At 43.8% G+C, this 16,384-nt stretch overlaps 2 protein-coding genes across 2 annotated transcripts; one reads left to right on the top strand and one right to left on the bottom strand.

Moving 5' to 3' along the window:
• Positions 1 to 721: 721 nt before the first annotated feature.
• On the bottom strand, positions 722 to 9,114 carry LOC141776450 (casein kinase I-like). The gene is made up of 7 exons (XM_074650062.1): positions 8,984 to 9,114; positions 8,800 to 8,884; positions 8,506 to 8,654; positions 6,071 to 6,151; positions 3,558 to 3,659; positions 1,894 to 2,000; positions 722 to 890 (listed from the first exon to the last, which is right to left on the bottom strand). Exons 1-7 carry the CDS (start codon positions 9,029 to 9,031, stop codon positions 836 to 838), a joined length of 627 nt encoding a protein of 208 aa, XP_074506163.1. The 5' UTR covers positions 9,032 to 9,114; the 3' UTR covers positions 722 to 835.
• Positions 9,115 to 11,269: 2,155 nt separating this feature from the next.
• On the top strand, positions 11,270 to 14,560 carry LOC141776499 (tripartite motif-containing protein 16-like). Its single transcript, XM_074650117.1, has one exon. The coding sequence runs from the start codon at positions 11,855 to 11,857 to the stop codon at positions 13,529 to 13,531; it is 1,677 nt and encodes a 558-aa protein (XP_074506218.1). The 5' UTR covers positions 11,270 to 11,854; the 3' UTR covers positions 13,532 to 14,560.
• The last annotated feature ends 1,824 nt before the right edge of the window (positions 14,561 to 16,384 follow it).

Below are 16,384 nucleotides of genomic sequence, written 5' to 3'. Positions count from 1 at the left end.
GAGCTGCATCTTTTTGTCCATGAAGTCTCTTTACGATGAGCTCGAGAAAGTGTGCAGCGTGTTTGTACATATGTGTGTGTGTGTGTGTTTTGTGTGGTCCGACAGTCTCGATGCTTCCCATCCTTTTGTTGTCCATCTCCACAGAAATACACTCCTCTGAACCAGTCAGTAAGGAAGAACAAAAACAACATAGCCAGAAACCAGCTGAATCCAGTCTGTCAGCCAATCAGTCTATCAACTGTGTGTTTGTGGTCACTTGTCCCCCCCCAAGCAGTTTGTGTTGATCCAGTTTCAGTTTGTGACCATAAATACACGAAGACTCCACCGCTGGTACAGCTAGTCCACAGTTAAAGCTCCGAGGTGGAACAGCAAACGCGTTACTGTCTGTCTGCTCATTCCAGAGCAGCGAAAACCAGTAGATCAGCTCAGCAAACATCTTCTGCTGCCCGGTGGTCCAGCCAGTCCAGCCGACCCAAGGTAAACTACAGGACCTCCGACAGCAGAGAATGAGGGTCAGAAGAGAGGGGGGGGACTGAGGGAGAAAGAGAGGGTTATATGAAGAGGGCTAGAGAGAGAGAGAGAGAGAGAGAGAGAGAGAGAGAGAGAGAGAGAGAGAGAGAGAGAGAGAGAGACAGAGAGAGAGAGAGAGAGAGAGAGAGAGAGAGAGAGACAGAGAGAGAGAGAGAGAGAGAGAGAGAGAGAGAGAGAGAGAGAGAGAGAGAGAGAGAGAGAGAGAGAGAGAGAGAGAGAGAGAGAGAGAGAGAGAGAGAGAGAGAGAGAGAGAGAGAGAGAGAGAGAGAGAAAGCACAAAGAGACCAGGGTTTCTCTCTCGTCTTCATTTGTGTCTCTGGAGAGCTTTCCTCTTCCTCCTCTTGAAGAAACAGCAGCACCTGCAACACACAAAGCATCATTAACAGACATGAAATTAATTGGGATGTGAGAGAGTGATAATTTTTCATTTTCATTTAAAGAAACACAGTAAAATGATTATGGTTTGATTTTTGCAGGGACCAAACAGAGATGTTTTCTTAAAGCGGCAGTAGGCACTATATTTGTGTTGGCATCATTGGGCAAAAATTGCATAATAACCTTTCAGCATATTGTAATTCAAGTGTTCTGAGAGACTTCTGCTCCTCATGGCTCTGTTTTCAGGCTTTAGAAAATCTAACCCGTGACGGGAGGCTTTGGCCAATCACAGGTCACTTCAGAGAGAGAGCGTTCCTATTGGCTGTTCATTCAACAGAGGCAGCTGTCAATCACGAATCACGAACTCCGATCAGACGGTCAAACTAGGCAGTGCTGATCAAATATGAATCAATATTCTGTTACTGTGGTGCCTATTTCTCTCCTCAAATGTTTTCAGAATCATCTTGTAGTGAACTGTTTAGCTGGAAAATGAGAAAGTTTGTGACCCGGCAGCCACGTTGAGATCATTTTGAAAAGTACCGCACACCAGATGGAGATAACTTTCTAATTTTACTTACTCATTGGAGATCAATTAACAACACAAAACAATGACACATATTGTCCAGAAACCCTCACAGGTACTGCATTTAGCATAAAAAACAGCTGTCAGTGTGCTGACTTGACTATGACTTGCCCCAAACTGCATGTGATTATCATAAAGTGGGCATGTCTGTAAAGGGGAGACTCGTGGGTACCCATAGAAGGTGGGGGGAGAGCCTTGTGTCTAGTGACAGCCCATCAGGAGTCCAATGCTGGGAAGCGGCGCATCCCTTCGTGATATAAAAACGCCCCTGTGGACACGTACCATAAATCTAAATTTGGATATTTTTGCTGTTAACGGTTAAAAGAAGAGTTGCAGGTGTTGGCGTCCTCTTTAACCTGTGTGTGTGTGTGTGTGTGTGTGTGTGTGTGTGTGTGTGTCCTTACTTGGTATCATCAGCCACCTCCACCTCTGCATTGGCTGTGATTGGTGCGTTGGAGTGTCCTGCAGTGGGGTCGTCTGTATTCAGCTCCCCATTGGTTGAACTCATCACCTGGAGGTGAGAAATGGGGGAGGGATGAGTACAGGCGTGCCAACGTCCGATATTGGTGGGACAACAATTTAAAAAGACTTGCATTACGTCCACACTAAGGCAGATACATCTGAAAACTTATGTGAAAAATGCACCAAAACAACTGAGAGGCAGATAAAAGTCTCTTCTTGTGAGAGCCCAGTTACTGTGCTGAGTCTCAGCTAGTTAAACGTCCATCTGCGTCCTGCTCTCCATCCTCACAGAGGACAAGACTGTTTTCAAATGTAGCCAGCTTAATGTGGACGTGGTCTTAAAAATAGTCCATAAGAGCTGTGACCTCCGGGGAAGCCTCACACCTCCACAGATACAGCCATTGTCAACATTCATTTTGCTGCCATGCAAAATAGCGACACCTCTGCGTCATGACTTAAAACAAAAAGCAACGACGACTTTGTGGCCTTGAAACTGTTTAACTTCACTCTTTAACAGCAGCCGCTCTGACATCATTCATATGCTAGTACAGTCCTGCTGCACCTGTTTTTAGTTCCTTTACACATTTCACCTATTTTCCTTTTTCTTTTGAATATTTCCCATCCCTTCAGTGCGCCTGTCATGCCTGAAATGTGTTTTTCTTTTACGCCAAAGCTCACGACCTGAGTGCTCACACTGTACGTGTAAAATAGATCTTGGATCATCTGTGCCATCCTGTCTGCTGAAACGTCTAAAAAAAAAGAGGCAGCGGCGTAACGTTATATGGACTCGCAGGTGGCGAGGAATGCACAAATACACACACTGTTTGTCGGACACTCGCTAAATTTACGCCGGGCAGACACACAGCTGACAACCTGCTAAACTAAACTAAATGTGCGGTGGAGACTTTTACTGGGAAAGTGGCTGCATGTCCGCCACACTACACGCAACACCGCTAAGTTAACGCTCCCTCAGACGGGTGAACTGGGGACTCAGTTGTCTGTTGTGCTCATACACTGCAGCTGGTTAACGGTTAATAATCGGTTAACGAGGGTCGGTTATCGGTTAAGAAAATCTTTCTAAATTAGCATCCCTAGTACAGTGTACGCCCAGCTTAGCACAGGAAAACTACTAGTGCCTCAGAATGCATTGAATCCAAATATGATTCGACATGGATTACGTCACATGTAAACTCTCAATAAACATCCACTTCACAGCACCACATTCACCTCTGCACCGTGGCTCGATCATGGCCAAGTCAGCACTAGCTGAAAGCCAAACAGTTCAATAAGAGCAGTAGAGAAGCCAGGCCACAACCTTCTGTCCCCTTGCATAAAGTCTCCATTATTTTAATGTGAAAAAGGGAGTAGTTTAAAAACAAAACACATTGCCTAACATATGGTGTGTAAACGTAAAGGTGTGTAAAACGTGGAAGGTTTTAATTTAGAATCTCTATTACAATAGTCCCATGTGAGGGAATTATTGAGTTGTTGTGAGAAAACAGACTTGAGATCAGCCCCTGCGTCGTCTCAGAGAAAGTCATGCAGGCAGACAGACAAGTAGGCAGACAGACAAGAAGCCAGCGGAGCTAACCCGTCCTCTCAGTACCTGGACGGACCCGCCCAGCCTATCAGCAGTGAGATGGGAGCCCAGCAGCTCTCGATTGGTCACTGGAGTGGGCTGCGACTCACTGCCTTTCCCCTCTGGAGACTAGAGGAGCCGATCGCAGGAGAAACGAGGAGGGAGGGAGGAGGAAGAGGAGGAGGAGGAAGAGGAGGAAGAGGTGGAGGTGGAGGTGGTGGAGGAGGGAAAAGATGAAGAGGACCGGTAAGATGGAAGAGGAGGCTCGCCGTGGAAAGGGGAGGGGACAGGGTGGAAAAGAGAGGAGAGGAGAAGGGAAAGCAGTGAGGAGAGCAGCAGCACGGTGAGGAGGAGAGAAAAGAATGAGGAAAGAGAAAAGAAATAGTGAGTTCAGAGTCAGTATTTGGTGGAGGAGCAACAGGAGGGTGAGCACTCAAGTGTGCGGTACAGTGAGAGTGCACAAGGAGACTCTGCATGTGTGGAGGCCCCATGCAAAAAAGGGGGAAGGAGGTGGTCTATGTTCGTTGGTCCTGTTCAGACCTGGTGTTAACATGTGTCCTCAGTGATCCGATCACAAGTGGACAGCTCTAAGTACAGGTGTGAACGCACTCGAGACGCATTGAGATCGGATCTTTCAGACCACATTCAGAGGTGGTCTGGGCCACATTAAGGACCGCCTACTCTACTGACGTCCTGCTGGGATCAGCGGGTCTCTGCGCTCCTCGTGTGAATAGATAGACAAAGTCCAGCCAATACTTTACACAGGCAATATAACTTAACCATTAACTATCCAGGTGGTACAGGAGAACTTTATTCTAGTCCGTTAAAGGATCTTTAACCCTCTACAACACCTCACCTCCGTCTAACAGAGAACTCTCAGCTCTATAGTGTCTGTCTCAACCACACTCGCACATTGGTTTACTACCTCATTTCATTTGATTTTGAAGGGACTCTATGTAAGAATCAGAAATGTCTTGTTAACAGCGACACCTGTGGCCGTTAAGTCAACAAAAGTCAGCGTATTGTTGCTCGCGCTTGTGCTCGCTCTACATAGACATGAACGAGCATCGATCAAAACTATATTTCAGCTGCTTGGCAGTAATGTTAGCAGACCAGACGAAGGTCTCTCCATGAATCACTGCTGATCCTAGTGTTGGCTTTTCCTGCTTCAGCCTCCCGACCGCGGCCGGAGGGAACAGGGGAGACACCGGAATTTTGGTCGGAGACGATAACGTTTCTCTCTGCGGAGCCCCGTCACTTCACAAGACACGGGAAACCTCTGTTGGTCTGGAGGAGCTGCAGCAGTTTTTTCTGCACAAACGTCCACTGAACATTCATTAGATATTCTCAGAGCTAAACTAACTCTTCTGCAGTGTGGAGTGAGCAGCATGCACGTGAGAGTGGAGCGAAATAGCGAAAACGAGCGCGGTGTGTGAGTGAAGGCAGGCAGAGGAGCAGAGTACAGCAGAGACTCCGGTCCTGGAGACCAAAGCTACGGTCTCCCCCGCGTCCTCCAACCGTGGCCAACACTGTTTAACAGACGGGCTTCACTAGATACAACTTTGCGGTTTTGGTGCTTCCGTGTAGTTTGTGTTGGAGTCTCGTCTGAACAGCGTAGCCACACGCGAGCGTGCATGGGACGCCGAACCGCAATGATTTATACGTGTAAGAAGTTACAAACAGTCCCTTTAAGAAAAATTGTAACTTGCACACTTTTCTATTGTATTGTATATAGTATGTTGTTGTTATTCTATGTTCATATTTTATATTTTCTAAGCTAGTGGTAGTAGTCTGGTACATTTATAGTGTATTCTAATATATTCTTTATATTGTGTGTACACTACAGATATTATCTCGTGTTTTTTATTATATATTTACTGCCCCTGTGCTTTGTCTGAATAACCTGCTGCTGTAACATCAGAATTTCCCAATTTGGGATCCATCCACTGTATTCAAATGCACCTATCATGCTAATTTTCAGGTTCATACTTGTATTTTGGGTTTAACATGGGTTTACATGCTTTAATGTTCAAAAAACAGAGAGACAACTCTCTCTCCCAATATTTTGAATGTGGCCTGCAGTACCCATTTTAAACCGCTAGCCGTCAGTGTTGCATATTGTTCCTTTTAACAGTTTGGATCACCTCTTGCATATTTGCTGCTTTCTTTTATTGCCGATTATTTGGTGATGATTGATAAAGAAACCGAAGCCAGTTAACCCTGCGACACGGCCAACACGGCTTTGTTTTGCAAGTGGAGCAAACAAGAAAGTGACAAGAGCTGAGGGAGCAGGAGAGTGAAGGAGAGGCAGGGCTGCTTCATGTGTGTGTGTGTGCGTGTGTGTGTGTGTGTGTGTGTGTGTGTGAGGCTGACGTACAGTGTTACTTTTTCACTAGTCTGGCACATACGTGGTTTTTTAAGCTGGTATTGACAGTTTGGCAAATATATACAGAATCTCTCTCAAATACTCAGACTGTAATAAATCATGTGAATGTGCAACACGTGCATCATGTTGCATTATTTGTTCAGAGTGAGTGTACCTGGTTTTTGGTCTGCGGTGCTTTCTCTCGGTTGCTCGTCTGAAGTGGAGTCTCGCTGGCCACCGGACCAATAGGAGTGGGCTAAACACACAGGAAGTGGGATCATCAACATGGGATCAGAGTGAGGAAATGCACATTTGGTTACATGACGTTTCTTTACATCCTATTATTGATCTTGATGGATACCGCTGTCGTACACTAGAGGCCCCCCCTACAATAAACTATTATGTTGCCATTTAAATACTGATGTAGAAGCGTGAGAGCGATGACGCTGAATGTTGCAGCATTGTGAACGACTCAAAGTTCAAAACCTCACCGCTGAACTCAAAGCTCACGTTATTTGAACTTCAATATTGTCTGTTGAACTCACTCAAAAGTGAGTAAATTCAGATTACACCTCACAAAGAATGGAGGAGGAAGTGTCTTTGACTTTTTGGAGATAAGAGAAATTAATATTAGGGCTGTCAATAAATTAAAATAGTTAATTTAGATTCATTTTTATCTGTTCAAAATGTACCTTGAAGGGAGATTTGTGAAGTATTTAATACTCTTATCAACATGGGAGTGGGCAAATATGCTGCTTTAAAAATGAATGAATTTGAAAGTGACAGTTTTCCTCGACCAAAATTTGTCGTAAGTCTGGAGCGTTATTTGGCCTCCTTAGCGTCGAGGTAGTATGACATGGTTGGTACCGATGGATTCATTAGGTTTTCTTATTTCATATGATCAAAGTATCTTCACTCCAGCTTTAAAACTGAGCCCGCTAAAACCTACAAGTTATGCATAAATGCGTTAAAGAAAGCGTTAAAGGTCTCATATTATGCTCATTTCCAGGTTCATAGATGTATTTTAATGTTGCACTAGAACATGTTTACATGCTGCAATGTTCAAAAAACCCTTTATTCTTCTCATACTGCAGCCTGAGTCTGCCTGCCTCAGAGCCTAATTCAGCCTCTGTCTGAAAACCCCTGATTCACAGCCTGTCTCCTCCCACTCTGCTCTGATTGGTCAGCGTTTTCTGTCAATCAAACGTCCTCAACAACAACAGCGTCACCCTCCCCCTCCCTCCCGGAGAAGCTCTGGAGAGAGAGCAGCTAGAATAAAGTTTATAAACCACTTTAAAGTTTATAAACCAGAAACTTCACCCAGCGCACGTTACCGGAGGAATCTGATCAGAAATCGGCGACACATGATGAACATCTGCGGTCCAGATTCCAGGTTTTCCTGACGGTTTCTCTCAGGTAAATAATGCTATTTATATCTCTGTTAGTTAGCTCAGTGTTTACCTCATGCATCAACTCTGTAAACCGTAAACATACACTCTGTTTTACGTTTGACTTTACAGATCCATCTGTGAGAAATGACCGACAGAATCATCCCAGAGGAGAGCAGACAGCTGAGAGCAGATGGGAGATACAGAGCTAACCCGTTAGCATGTAGCTACATGCTAACGGGTTAGCTACATGCTACCGCTATGAGACGGTGTGTAAACACAGCGACCATCAGGGTGGAAAATAGAAGATGTGAAACAGTAGTCAGTTCATTATTTCTGCTAAAAGATAAATGTATGGAAGATCAGAGTAATGGTATATTATTTACAGTAGTAGCTGTCTCTGTGTTACCATGACTACAGACCACCGGAGCTTAGCTTACCATAGTTTACCAGAGCTGAAGACTTTCTCCTGTACCATGTTAACATAACTAACTAACAGGTGAGATGATTTCAAATGCTGTGAATAATTAATATTGTCATCTGTCAACTCAAATAAAGTTTGACTGTGAAACAGAAATGTGTTGTGTTGCTTACAAGTCACTATTTACTACCTGTACTCTGCTACATGCATGACATCAAATATATATAATATATAAATATCATCTGTTTAAACAGTGTAATTACATAAAGCCTTTGTGAAAGAACATGTTATATTTAGATGATGGGAGTACATGAAGCCTGTTCTGCTGGTTCTTGCAGACTAACAGTAGGAGCTACTTTGCTCAAGTTCGGTTGAGGAGGAGAGACAGTGACGCGCTGTGGGGCGGGGTCAGCTACTGAAGGTTCTGCTCTGGTTCGACCAGGAAACCCTTATATGGCTTGCATTCTCAAACGACGTCAGAAGAGAAGGAAAAGCTGCGCAGCATTTTTCGACACCCATTTCCGGACAAACGGAGCAGGAGAAAAAGAGAGAGGATGGTCTTTTATGATACTATGGTGACTTGTAGACACACTGGGGACAGATATTGATGTTTAAAAGACATGGAAAAGTGCATTTTGCATAATAGGTGACCTTTAAAACAAATGTATTATTGCTTTAACAGCCCTAAATAACAGCACGCCTACTTTATCACTTCCTGTTTACACAGTAGATCAGCCATATGATTATGTGTCACTCTTTGAGTTCAGCTCAGACAGCACAAAACACCCGCTCCACACTAACCAGTGGCTTTCCAGTCCAGTCGTACTGGTAGTCGAAGATGTATCCGTTTCTGTCAAAGAGGTCCGTAAAGAGTTTCCTCAGGTAGTCGTAATCCGGCTTCTCGAAGAAGTCCAGGCGACGCACGTACCGCAGGTAGGTGGCCATTTCTTCTGTTGCACACACACAGGCACCAAACCCACGCACACACAGAGAAACACACACAAGATTTGATCAACATATGCTAACCTGATCATTTATGCAACAGCTGTGCAGAAACACTTTTTGTTTTGTTTGTTGAAGCGTTTGTATACGAACCTGGGAAGCTTTCACAGAGGACCTCTATCGGTGTGTCTCTCTTGGTGTCTCCGATCTTCTGATAACGTTCTTTCAGAGTGTCAGCCTAATGAAGACAGAGACACGGTGGAATTTATTCACAGAGGTGATGAAGGGGGGGAAACAAAACAAAACACACAGGACGGCTGGTCGACTGCCTCCTCACCTTGAGCCCCTGCCAGGGTAGGCTGCCTCGCAGGAAGTACATGAACATGTGGCCCAGAGCTTCCAGGTCATCCCGCCTGCTTTGCTCTGAAACACAGAACAACAACAAAGGCTTTAAATTGCTCTCAGTCAGGACAGATGAATGTTGTCAAGGCAAACTATGTGTTGAGCACGCCTGCAAACTCAAGTGGGATGAAAAAGGGAATGGTTCAGACATTCCCTTCCCTCATTACAAGGAACTAATAGTCTACGATTTTGATGATCCATTAATCTTTCGGTTATTTATTCAGCAAATACGTCAAACATTTTCAGGTTTTGGCTTCTTAAATTTGAAGATTTGTGGCTTTCCTTTATATTATATAATTGACTGACTGGGTCTGGGAAATTATGGAGGGCATTTTTTACCATTATCTTATCTTCTTATTATCTTATTTTATAGACTTAATAATGAATCAAAAAACAATTGACACATTACAATAAAAACAATAAGCAGCCGTAACAATGTTCTCTGGCTGTGCCACTTTTTCTGCCTCAACCACTTCTGTCTTCCGTCACTTGGAGACGGCTGGCCACTGCGTTGTTTACCGACACCTGTAGCGCACATCGAGGACGCCGTAAAGACAGAGGAATGTGAAATGTGTGGAAATGATCGCATCAATCTTTTTTTCAACAACTGTTGACTTTTGGACTACAGATACATTCTGGGTTGGGCTCGCTCGGGCATGCTTCAAACTCAAATGGCTTGGAGCTGGATGGAGCAGGGAGACAAGGCGACTCTCAATCCGCTCTGCGCTCCATCCAAAATCCTTCTGCTCCTCTCCGTTCACATGCTAGGACAAATAGTCTTTTTTTTATACATCTGGGTATAAAAATTATCAATTGCAGGTATCATTTGACTGGAGAATTTTCGATACTACTTGACACTGGGTACTCAGCCCTAGTCAGTATAAGAGGAATGCGCCGTTTTGCATGCTAAAATTACATGAAGTGATAACCACGGCGGGCTTTGCGGTGGTGCAGTGGTTAGCACTGTCGCCTCACAACAAGAGGGTCGCAGGCTTGGGGCCCTTCTGTGTGGAGTTTGCATGTTCTCCCCGTGTTAGCGTGGGTTTTCTCCGGGTTCTCCGGCTTCCTCCCACAGCCCAAAGACATGCAGGTTAGGTTAATTGTTGACTCTAAATACAGCTCTTACAAAGCCTTAGACATCTGCGGGTGATATGGTATGGATCTATGATTTGCGTTAAGAGTGGTACATGTGTGCACATGTAGCACGAGGGAGCAGCTCACCTTTCCCCAGATGTGTATTGATGCTCATATATCTAGCAGTTCCAGTCAGACTTTTGTGTTCTCTCTATGGGATGTGTTTCTTGGTCTCTGGGTCTATGTATTCTTTCGCCAGGCCAAAGTCTATGATGTGGATGGTGTGTTGCCGTTTGGAGCCGGGTCGGCCCACCAGGAAGTTCTCAGGCTTCACATCTCGATAGATCAGGCTTCTGGTGTGGACAAATTCCATGCGGGTTATCTAAGGAGCAAAAAAAAAGGCAGCGCTAAGTAATCCAAAAATAAACTACAAGTGTTTTTGAGATTAAAAAAAATAAAAATAGATTTTATATGTATAACCTTGGTAATGAAGTGATAATTTTCTCCGGTTGTCCACGTTAGGTCAGATAGTCATTTATTATATGTTGATGTAGAGTGTAGCAGCAGAAGGACCTGTCGTATCTCTCTCTAACACCGTCTTAGACCATCTTCAGAACATTGTAGTTTTGGCAGTCGGATTCTCTTAACACCACGGTTGTCTTTTCCTAAGTAATCTGAATTCTTCTTCACATCTTTCCTTGACCTCATGACGTTTTCCATCGAGGTCGAGGAAAAGTGGTTAGGAAAGGACGTAATTTTTTTGACTTTTCGATCGCAGCCCATGTCTGTACACAGAGGTAGAACATAGCTATTTACACCCTCCCCAGGTCTGCAGGGCATAAGGAAACGGGCGTACCAAATTGGGCAAAAAGTATGCTAAGAACAAAAAAAACATAGCTTAAAAAGTCTTATTTGCTAGCTGGCATTAGTGCTAACTTCATTATAAATGTTGGAAACATGCAAACCATTCCAATAAAGCTCGGCTAACTCTCACAGTAGAAAACCTGACGTTTCCTGTTCCTGTCCCGGATGAGGAAGAGTTTATGAGAAATGTGGAGCCATCACCAAAGCCTGAGGAGCCAAGAAATATTTTACAACTGAAAACTGAAATGTTTTCAAATGTGGAGCAGGTTTGAACCGAGGCTCCGTTTGTAAATGAGGAAACATACTGTGCGTTCCAATACCCATACTACCATACTACTTAGTATGCCAGAAAAAAAGATTTCTCATGTCCCAATACATAGTATGTCAAATGCATTATGCCAAAGCTACCAGGATGTCCTACTACATCTGGTCACATTTTACAGAATGAAAGCCAGCATGCTTTTCTGGCTGTTCTGACCCACAATCCTCTGCACAGCAGATATATTGTATGCATACTGCATGCAACAGTACGTACTTTGTAAGGGCAGCTGCAGTGTACTAAAAGGAAAAAGGAAAAGTATGTGATTTGGGACGTAGTCAGTCGTGCTGCTCCTCATCCTGGAATGAAGCATAGCTTGATAACTCCTCCCTCCTCTTCCTGCTCTCAAACACAGACAGCTCGTCTCGGTCGTCTTATTTCCTTGTTCCCTCCCCTTCAGATCTACAGTTTGAAGGAGGGTGTAACCAACATGGTGAGAGCTGACAGGCTCCATTCACTTCACAGACACATGCTGTTTAGATCAGAGCTCAAACTAGTGTCGGTTCACAGGAAGTGAAACTCAGACAGTCGTTGCTACTGAGAGGTGAAATGGCGCAGAAAGGAGTTCAGCTGGACCAGGAAGCAATCTCTTGTTCGATCTGTCTGGATCTACTGAAGGATCCGGTGACTACTCCCTGTGGACACAGCTACTGCATGAACTGTATTAAAGGCTTCTGGGATGGAGAGGATGAGAAGAAGATCTACAGCTGCCCTCAGTGTAGGCAGACCTTCACATCGAGGCCTGTCCTGATGAAAAACACCATGTTGGCAGTTTTAGTGGAGAAACTGAAGAAGACTGGACTCCAAGCTGCTCCTGCTGATCACTGCTATGCTGGACCTGAAGATGTGGCCTGTGATTTCTGCACTGGGAGGAAACTGAAAGCCTTCAAGTCCTGTCTGATGTGTCTGGCCTCTTACTGTGAGAAACACCTCCAGCCTCATTATGACTCAGCTCCATTCAAGAAACACAAGCTGGTGGAGCCCTCCAAGAAGCTCCAGGAGAACATCTGCTCTCGTCACGATGAGGTGATGAAGATGTTCTGTCGTACTGATCAGCAGTGTATCTGTTATCTCTGCTCTGTGGATGAACATAAAGGCCACGACACCGTCTCAGCTGCAGCAGAAAGGACCGAGAGGCAGAGAGAGCTGGAGGTGAGTCGACTCAACATCCAGCAGAGGATCCAGGACAGAGAGAAAGATGTGAAGCTGCTCCAACAGGAGGTGGAGGCTGTCAATCGCTCTGCTGATAAAGCAGTTGAGGACAGTGAGAAGATCTTCACCGAGCTGATCCGTCTCATGGAGAAAAGAAGCTGTGATGTGAAGCAGCAGGTCAGATCCCAGCAGAAAAGTGAAGTGAGTCGAGTCAAAGAGCTTCAGGAGAAGCTGGAGCAGGAGATCACTGAGCTGAAGAGGAGAGACGCTGAGCTGAAGCTGCTGTCACACACAGAGGATCACGACCAGTTTCTACTCAACTACTTCTCACTGTCACCACTCAGTGAATCTACACACTCATCCAGCATCAATATCCGTCCTCTGAGCTACTTTGAGGACGTGACGGCGGCTGTGTCAGAAGTCAGAGATAAACTACAGGACGTTCTGAGAGAGAAATGGACAAACGTCTCACAACCAGTGACTGAAGTGGATGTTTTACTGTCACAACCAGAGCCCAAGACCAGAGCTGGATTCTTACAATATTCACGAGAAATCACACTGGATCCAAACACAGCATACCCACGGCTGTTATTATCTGAGGGGAACAGAAAAGCAACATTTATGAGACAACATCAGTCTTATTCTAGTCACCCAGACAGATTCACTCATTGGGAACAGGTCCTGAGTAGAGAGAGTCTGACTGGACGTTGTTACTGGGAGGTGGAGTGGAGAGGGGGAGGAGTTGATGTAGCAGTCGCATACAAGAGTATCAGGAGAGCAGGGGTTGGGGCGAATGAATGTGTGTTTGGAGGCAATGACAAATCTTGGGCGTTAGATTGTGACCAAAACAGTTATATATTTTGGTACAACAAAGGCCAAACTCCCGTCTCAGGTCCTCTGTCCTCCAGAGTAGGAGTGTATCTGGATCACAGTGCAGGTATTCTGTCCTTCTACAGAGTCTCTGAAACCATGACTCTCCTCCACAGAGTCCAGACCACATTCACTGAGCCTCTCTATGCTGGACTTAGGCTTCATTATTGTGATGACACTGCTGAGTTGTGTAAACTGAAATAGACAGAAGTCATTTAAGGGTTCAATTCTGTGTTTTAACTCTTAAACTTATCTGGTGTCCATCATTGTTGCTGCAGAGCTGATTTTTCTTTTCATGTCTTCACTGCACAGAGATCAGCTGTCAATCAAACATTACGGGCTCTACTTTGACCAAAGAACGTTTATTACCAAGAAGTGAAAGTCAATTGTTTGTTCCATTGTAACGTCAGCGCCCAGCAGCAGAGCTACGCTTCCGCCATTTTGGACTGAAAACGACTATCAGACGCCAGTAAAACGTCCGCCTACAAAGTGACGTACAAAAGTAAAACTGCATTATTTCTATTCTATTGTCACATTCTACCAAAACGGCCGCTGTTGAACATTAAAATATGAATATAAGAAGCGATTTCAGTCCAAAATGGCGGCAGCGGCTGTTGTCAAAAAAGCAGCAGAGTTGCGTCTCTTTGCTTCTACACTCTTTGCTTTGACATCTTCTCATGAGTTGTTCTGTAAATGTGTGAGTGTCTTCAGGTGACGCTCCTTCCTGTGTCTGTTTCACTGCTCATGATGATCTTTGTTCACCTGAACTGATATTTCTCTGCATGAAAATGTGAACTTCTCTGTGCTCTAAATGTTTGATGAATATTTGTATATATGTGTGTGTGTGTGTTGTTGTTTCTCTTCCACTGCACGGGTCTTAAAGGAAGGTCTAGTGATTTATTTCTTATCATAGATATTCTGTTCTCACCACTTTTTGTAAAGATATCTAGAATCACATTTATTTGTTGGGCAGACTAAATGTTGTCGTCCAGATCGACGTACAAACGAGATACTGAGATGTTTAATGAAACTGTAATTATCATGATCATAATCAATAAGGAAATCATTATTCTCTGTTACATCGCTGAGATTCTGCTCAAACAAACTGATTGTGTGGATGAAAATGAATCTGTACGTGAAATCATTGTAACAAGAGTCATTTAACAGACTTTACTGATGGGATGTGTGAACAAACTGAAGGTTTCTATAATCAATAAACAAGAATGAACTAAGTCTTTTCTTCCTGTCTTTATTCCAGGGTATCATACAAAGCTCCAGGCTGCTTTGGATCAGGATGACGTCCTGAAGTTGAACCGTTTCATCACAAATGCTTCAAAGTAGATCGTTAAATATGAAAATAAATGATTATAAAGCCATTTAAATATTTCAGGACAGTTTAGTTTGATAACTCCCTGTTGTCAGTCAGCTGTTTGTAACCAGTCAAAGAACAGAATTTGTCGTGAAATCACACTGAATCTAAACTTATTTGGTGTTCATGGTATTTAACCTCCAAATCACTATTCCAATGCTTTGTTTGTTTATTATATATAAGTATGTAATAATAATGTATTAATCCAAATATATCCCATTAAATAAGGAATAATCCCACAACATTATTCATATTTAACATTAATTATTATTAGTTATTCTCAGATGGATTTCGCTGTTTGTTGTGTGTAGAGGAGGCTTTACTTTACTGTTTAATTTCTGGACTACTCCACACTGTCTTCTGTCTGAGTGTCCTGAATAGTGTATATAGAGTAGTCTTTGTCCAAATGAACCTGTAAAAATGAACAAGTGCATATTTTTCTCTCAGTTTGGGGCTCCGTTCTCACTAGGCCGCCGTTTTCCTCACCCTAACAGAGCTCTTGGTGGTAGAGCGGCCCAGTGAGGGTTGTGTGGCAGTAAGAAAAGCTGTTGTTGCCTCCTGTGATCACTCATTTTAAATGTCAGCGTAGCCCATCACACAGTACGGCTGCTGTCATTAAACAGTATCACATGATATTGTGATTGAGTAATGCTCAGCAGAGCAGCAGCTTGGGAATGACTGCTGGTCAGCAGGTGGTACTATCTACAAAAATATGTGAAACACTTCTCCTGTGATCGTTTCTTGTGTTTGAAAGTGCTTCTGTCTCCGTATATTGACTGCTGAACACGTGGAGATTCTCTCAGAAAGCGCCGACTTGGACCACAAGAGGTCAGGAGTGCTCAGTTTTAAAGTCATCTGAGGATGTTAATGCACCAATCTGACAGCCTGAACTCATTCAGTCAAAGTCCAAGTCAAGCTTTCACATCTAGCTGTTAGTCTGAAGGACATGAATGTCATCAGGACACTGATCCATATCACAGCCAGATGCTGAACTAGCAGTCCTGAACCTCGTCATCGCTGTCATTACTGTGAATGCTCATTTTGATCCAGAGATTTCTGTAGAAAATGAGACCGATGGACAGTAGTTCAGACACTGCAGTGAGCTTAATGGAGATTGTCTGACCTCTTGACCTCTTGTAGAAGACATTGCATGGTTTGAAGGACAGTGAACGGCCGTATTGTTGCTATGTGATTGAACGTGCATCATTAATTAAATTTGGCACAGATGTAGGTTTATATGTTATGAAAAGATGTAGATATCGGGGCGCTGCCAATATGGCCATGATTTCCAAGGTGCGATTGGATGTTTTGTTATCGTAAAATGTTTCTCTTAGACGCTATTTAAAAGGGAGAAAAATATGACAATGGGAAATATATTAGCAGAGGATGGAGGAAACAGGAAATAAGTGAAGGTGGGAAGTTGGGTTGGTAGGTGTGTCCAGGAATGGGCAATGAGAAAAGGGGAGAGGGGAATATCTTAGTGTAGCAAAGCAAATTGCATTATTTGAACCACCTTCAATTAAGACAATCAGACTTAAGGTGCCCCATTTATAATCAAGCAAGGCGAGCTCAGGCTGAGCATCCCAATCTTATGCCAGTTTACTCGAGGGATCCAAATATGATCCTATGTTATATGCTTCTGTTTTCTGTATTCTATTTTTTAAATTTACTTTATTATATTACCTTAG

This window comes from Sebastes fasciatus, chromosome 11, assembly GCF_043250625.1.
Source record: "Sebastes fasciatus isolate fSebFas1 chromosome 11, fSebFas1.pri, whole genome shotgun sequence".
Classification (NCBI taxonomy): domain Eukaryota; kingdom Metazoa; phylum Chordata; class Actinopteri; order Perciformes; family Sebastidae; genus Sebastes; species Sebastes fasciatus.
Note: the sequence above shows the minus strand (reverse complement) of the source record. Positions and strands in the feature narration are given on the sequence as shown.

Coding starts and splice junctions, on each gene's coding strand:
- LOC141776499 (XM_074650117.1), top strand. CDS start 11,855: ATGGCGCAGAAAGGAGTTCAGCTGGACCAGGAAGCAATCTCTTGTTCG.
- LOC141776450 (XM_074650062.1), bottom strand. CDS start 9,031: ATGTTCATGTACTTCCTGCGAGGCAGCCTACCCTGGCAGGGGCTCAAG. Junction 6,152..8,505: donor ACTGGACTGGAAAGCCACTG/GTTAGTGTGGAG, acceptor CTGTGTGTTTAG/CCCACTCCTATTGGTCCGGT. Junction 3,660..6,070: donor CACCGCAGACCAAAAACCAG/GTACACTCACTC, acceptor CGGCTCCTCTAG/TCTCCAGAGGGGAAAGGCAG.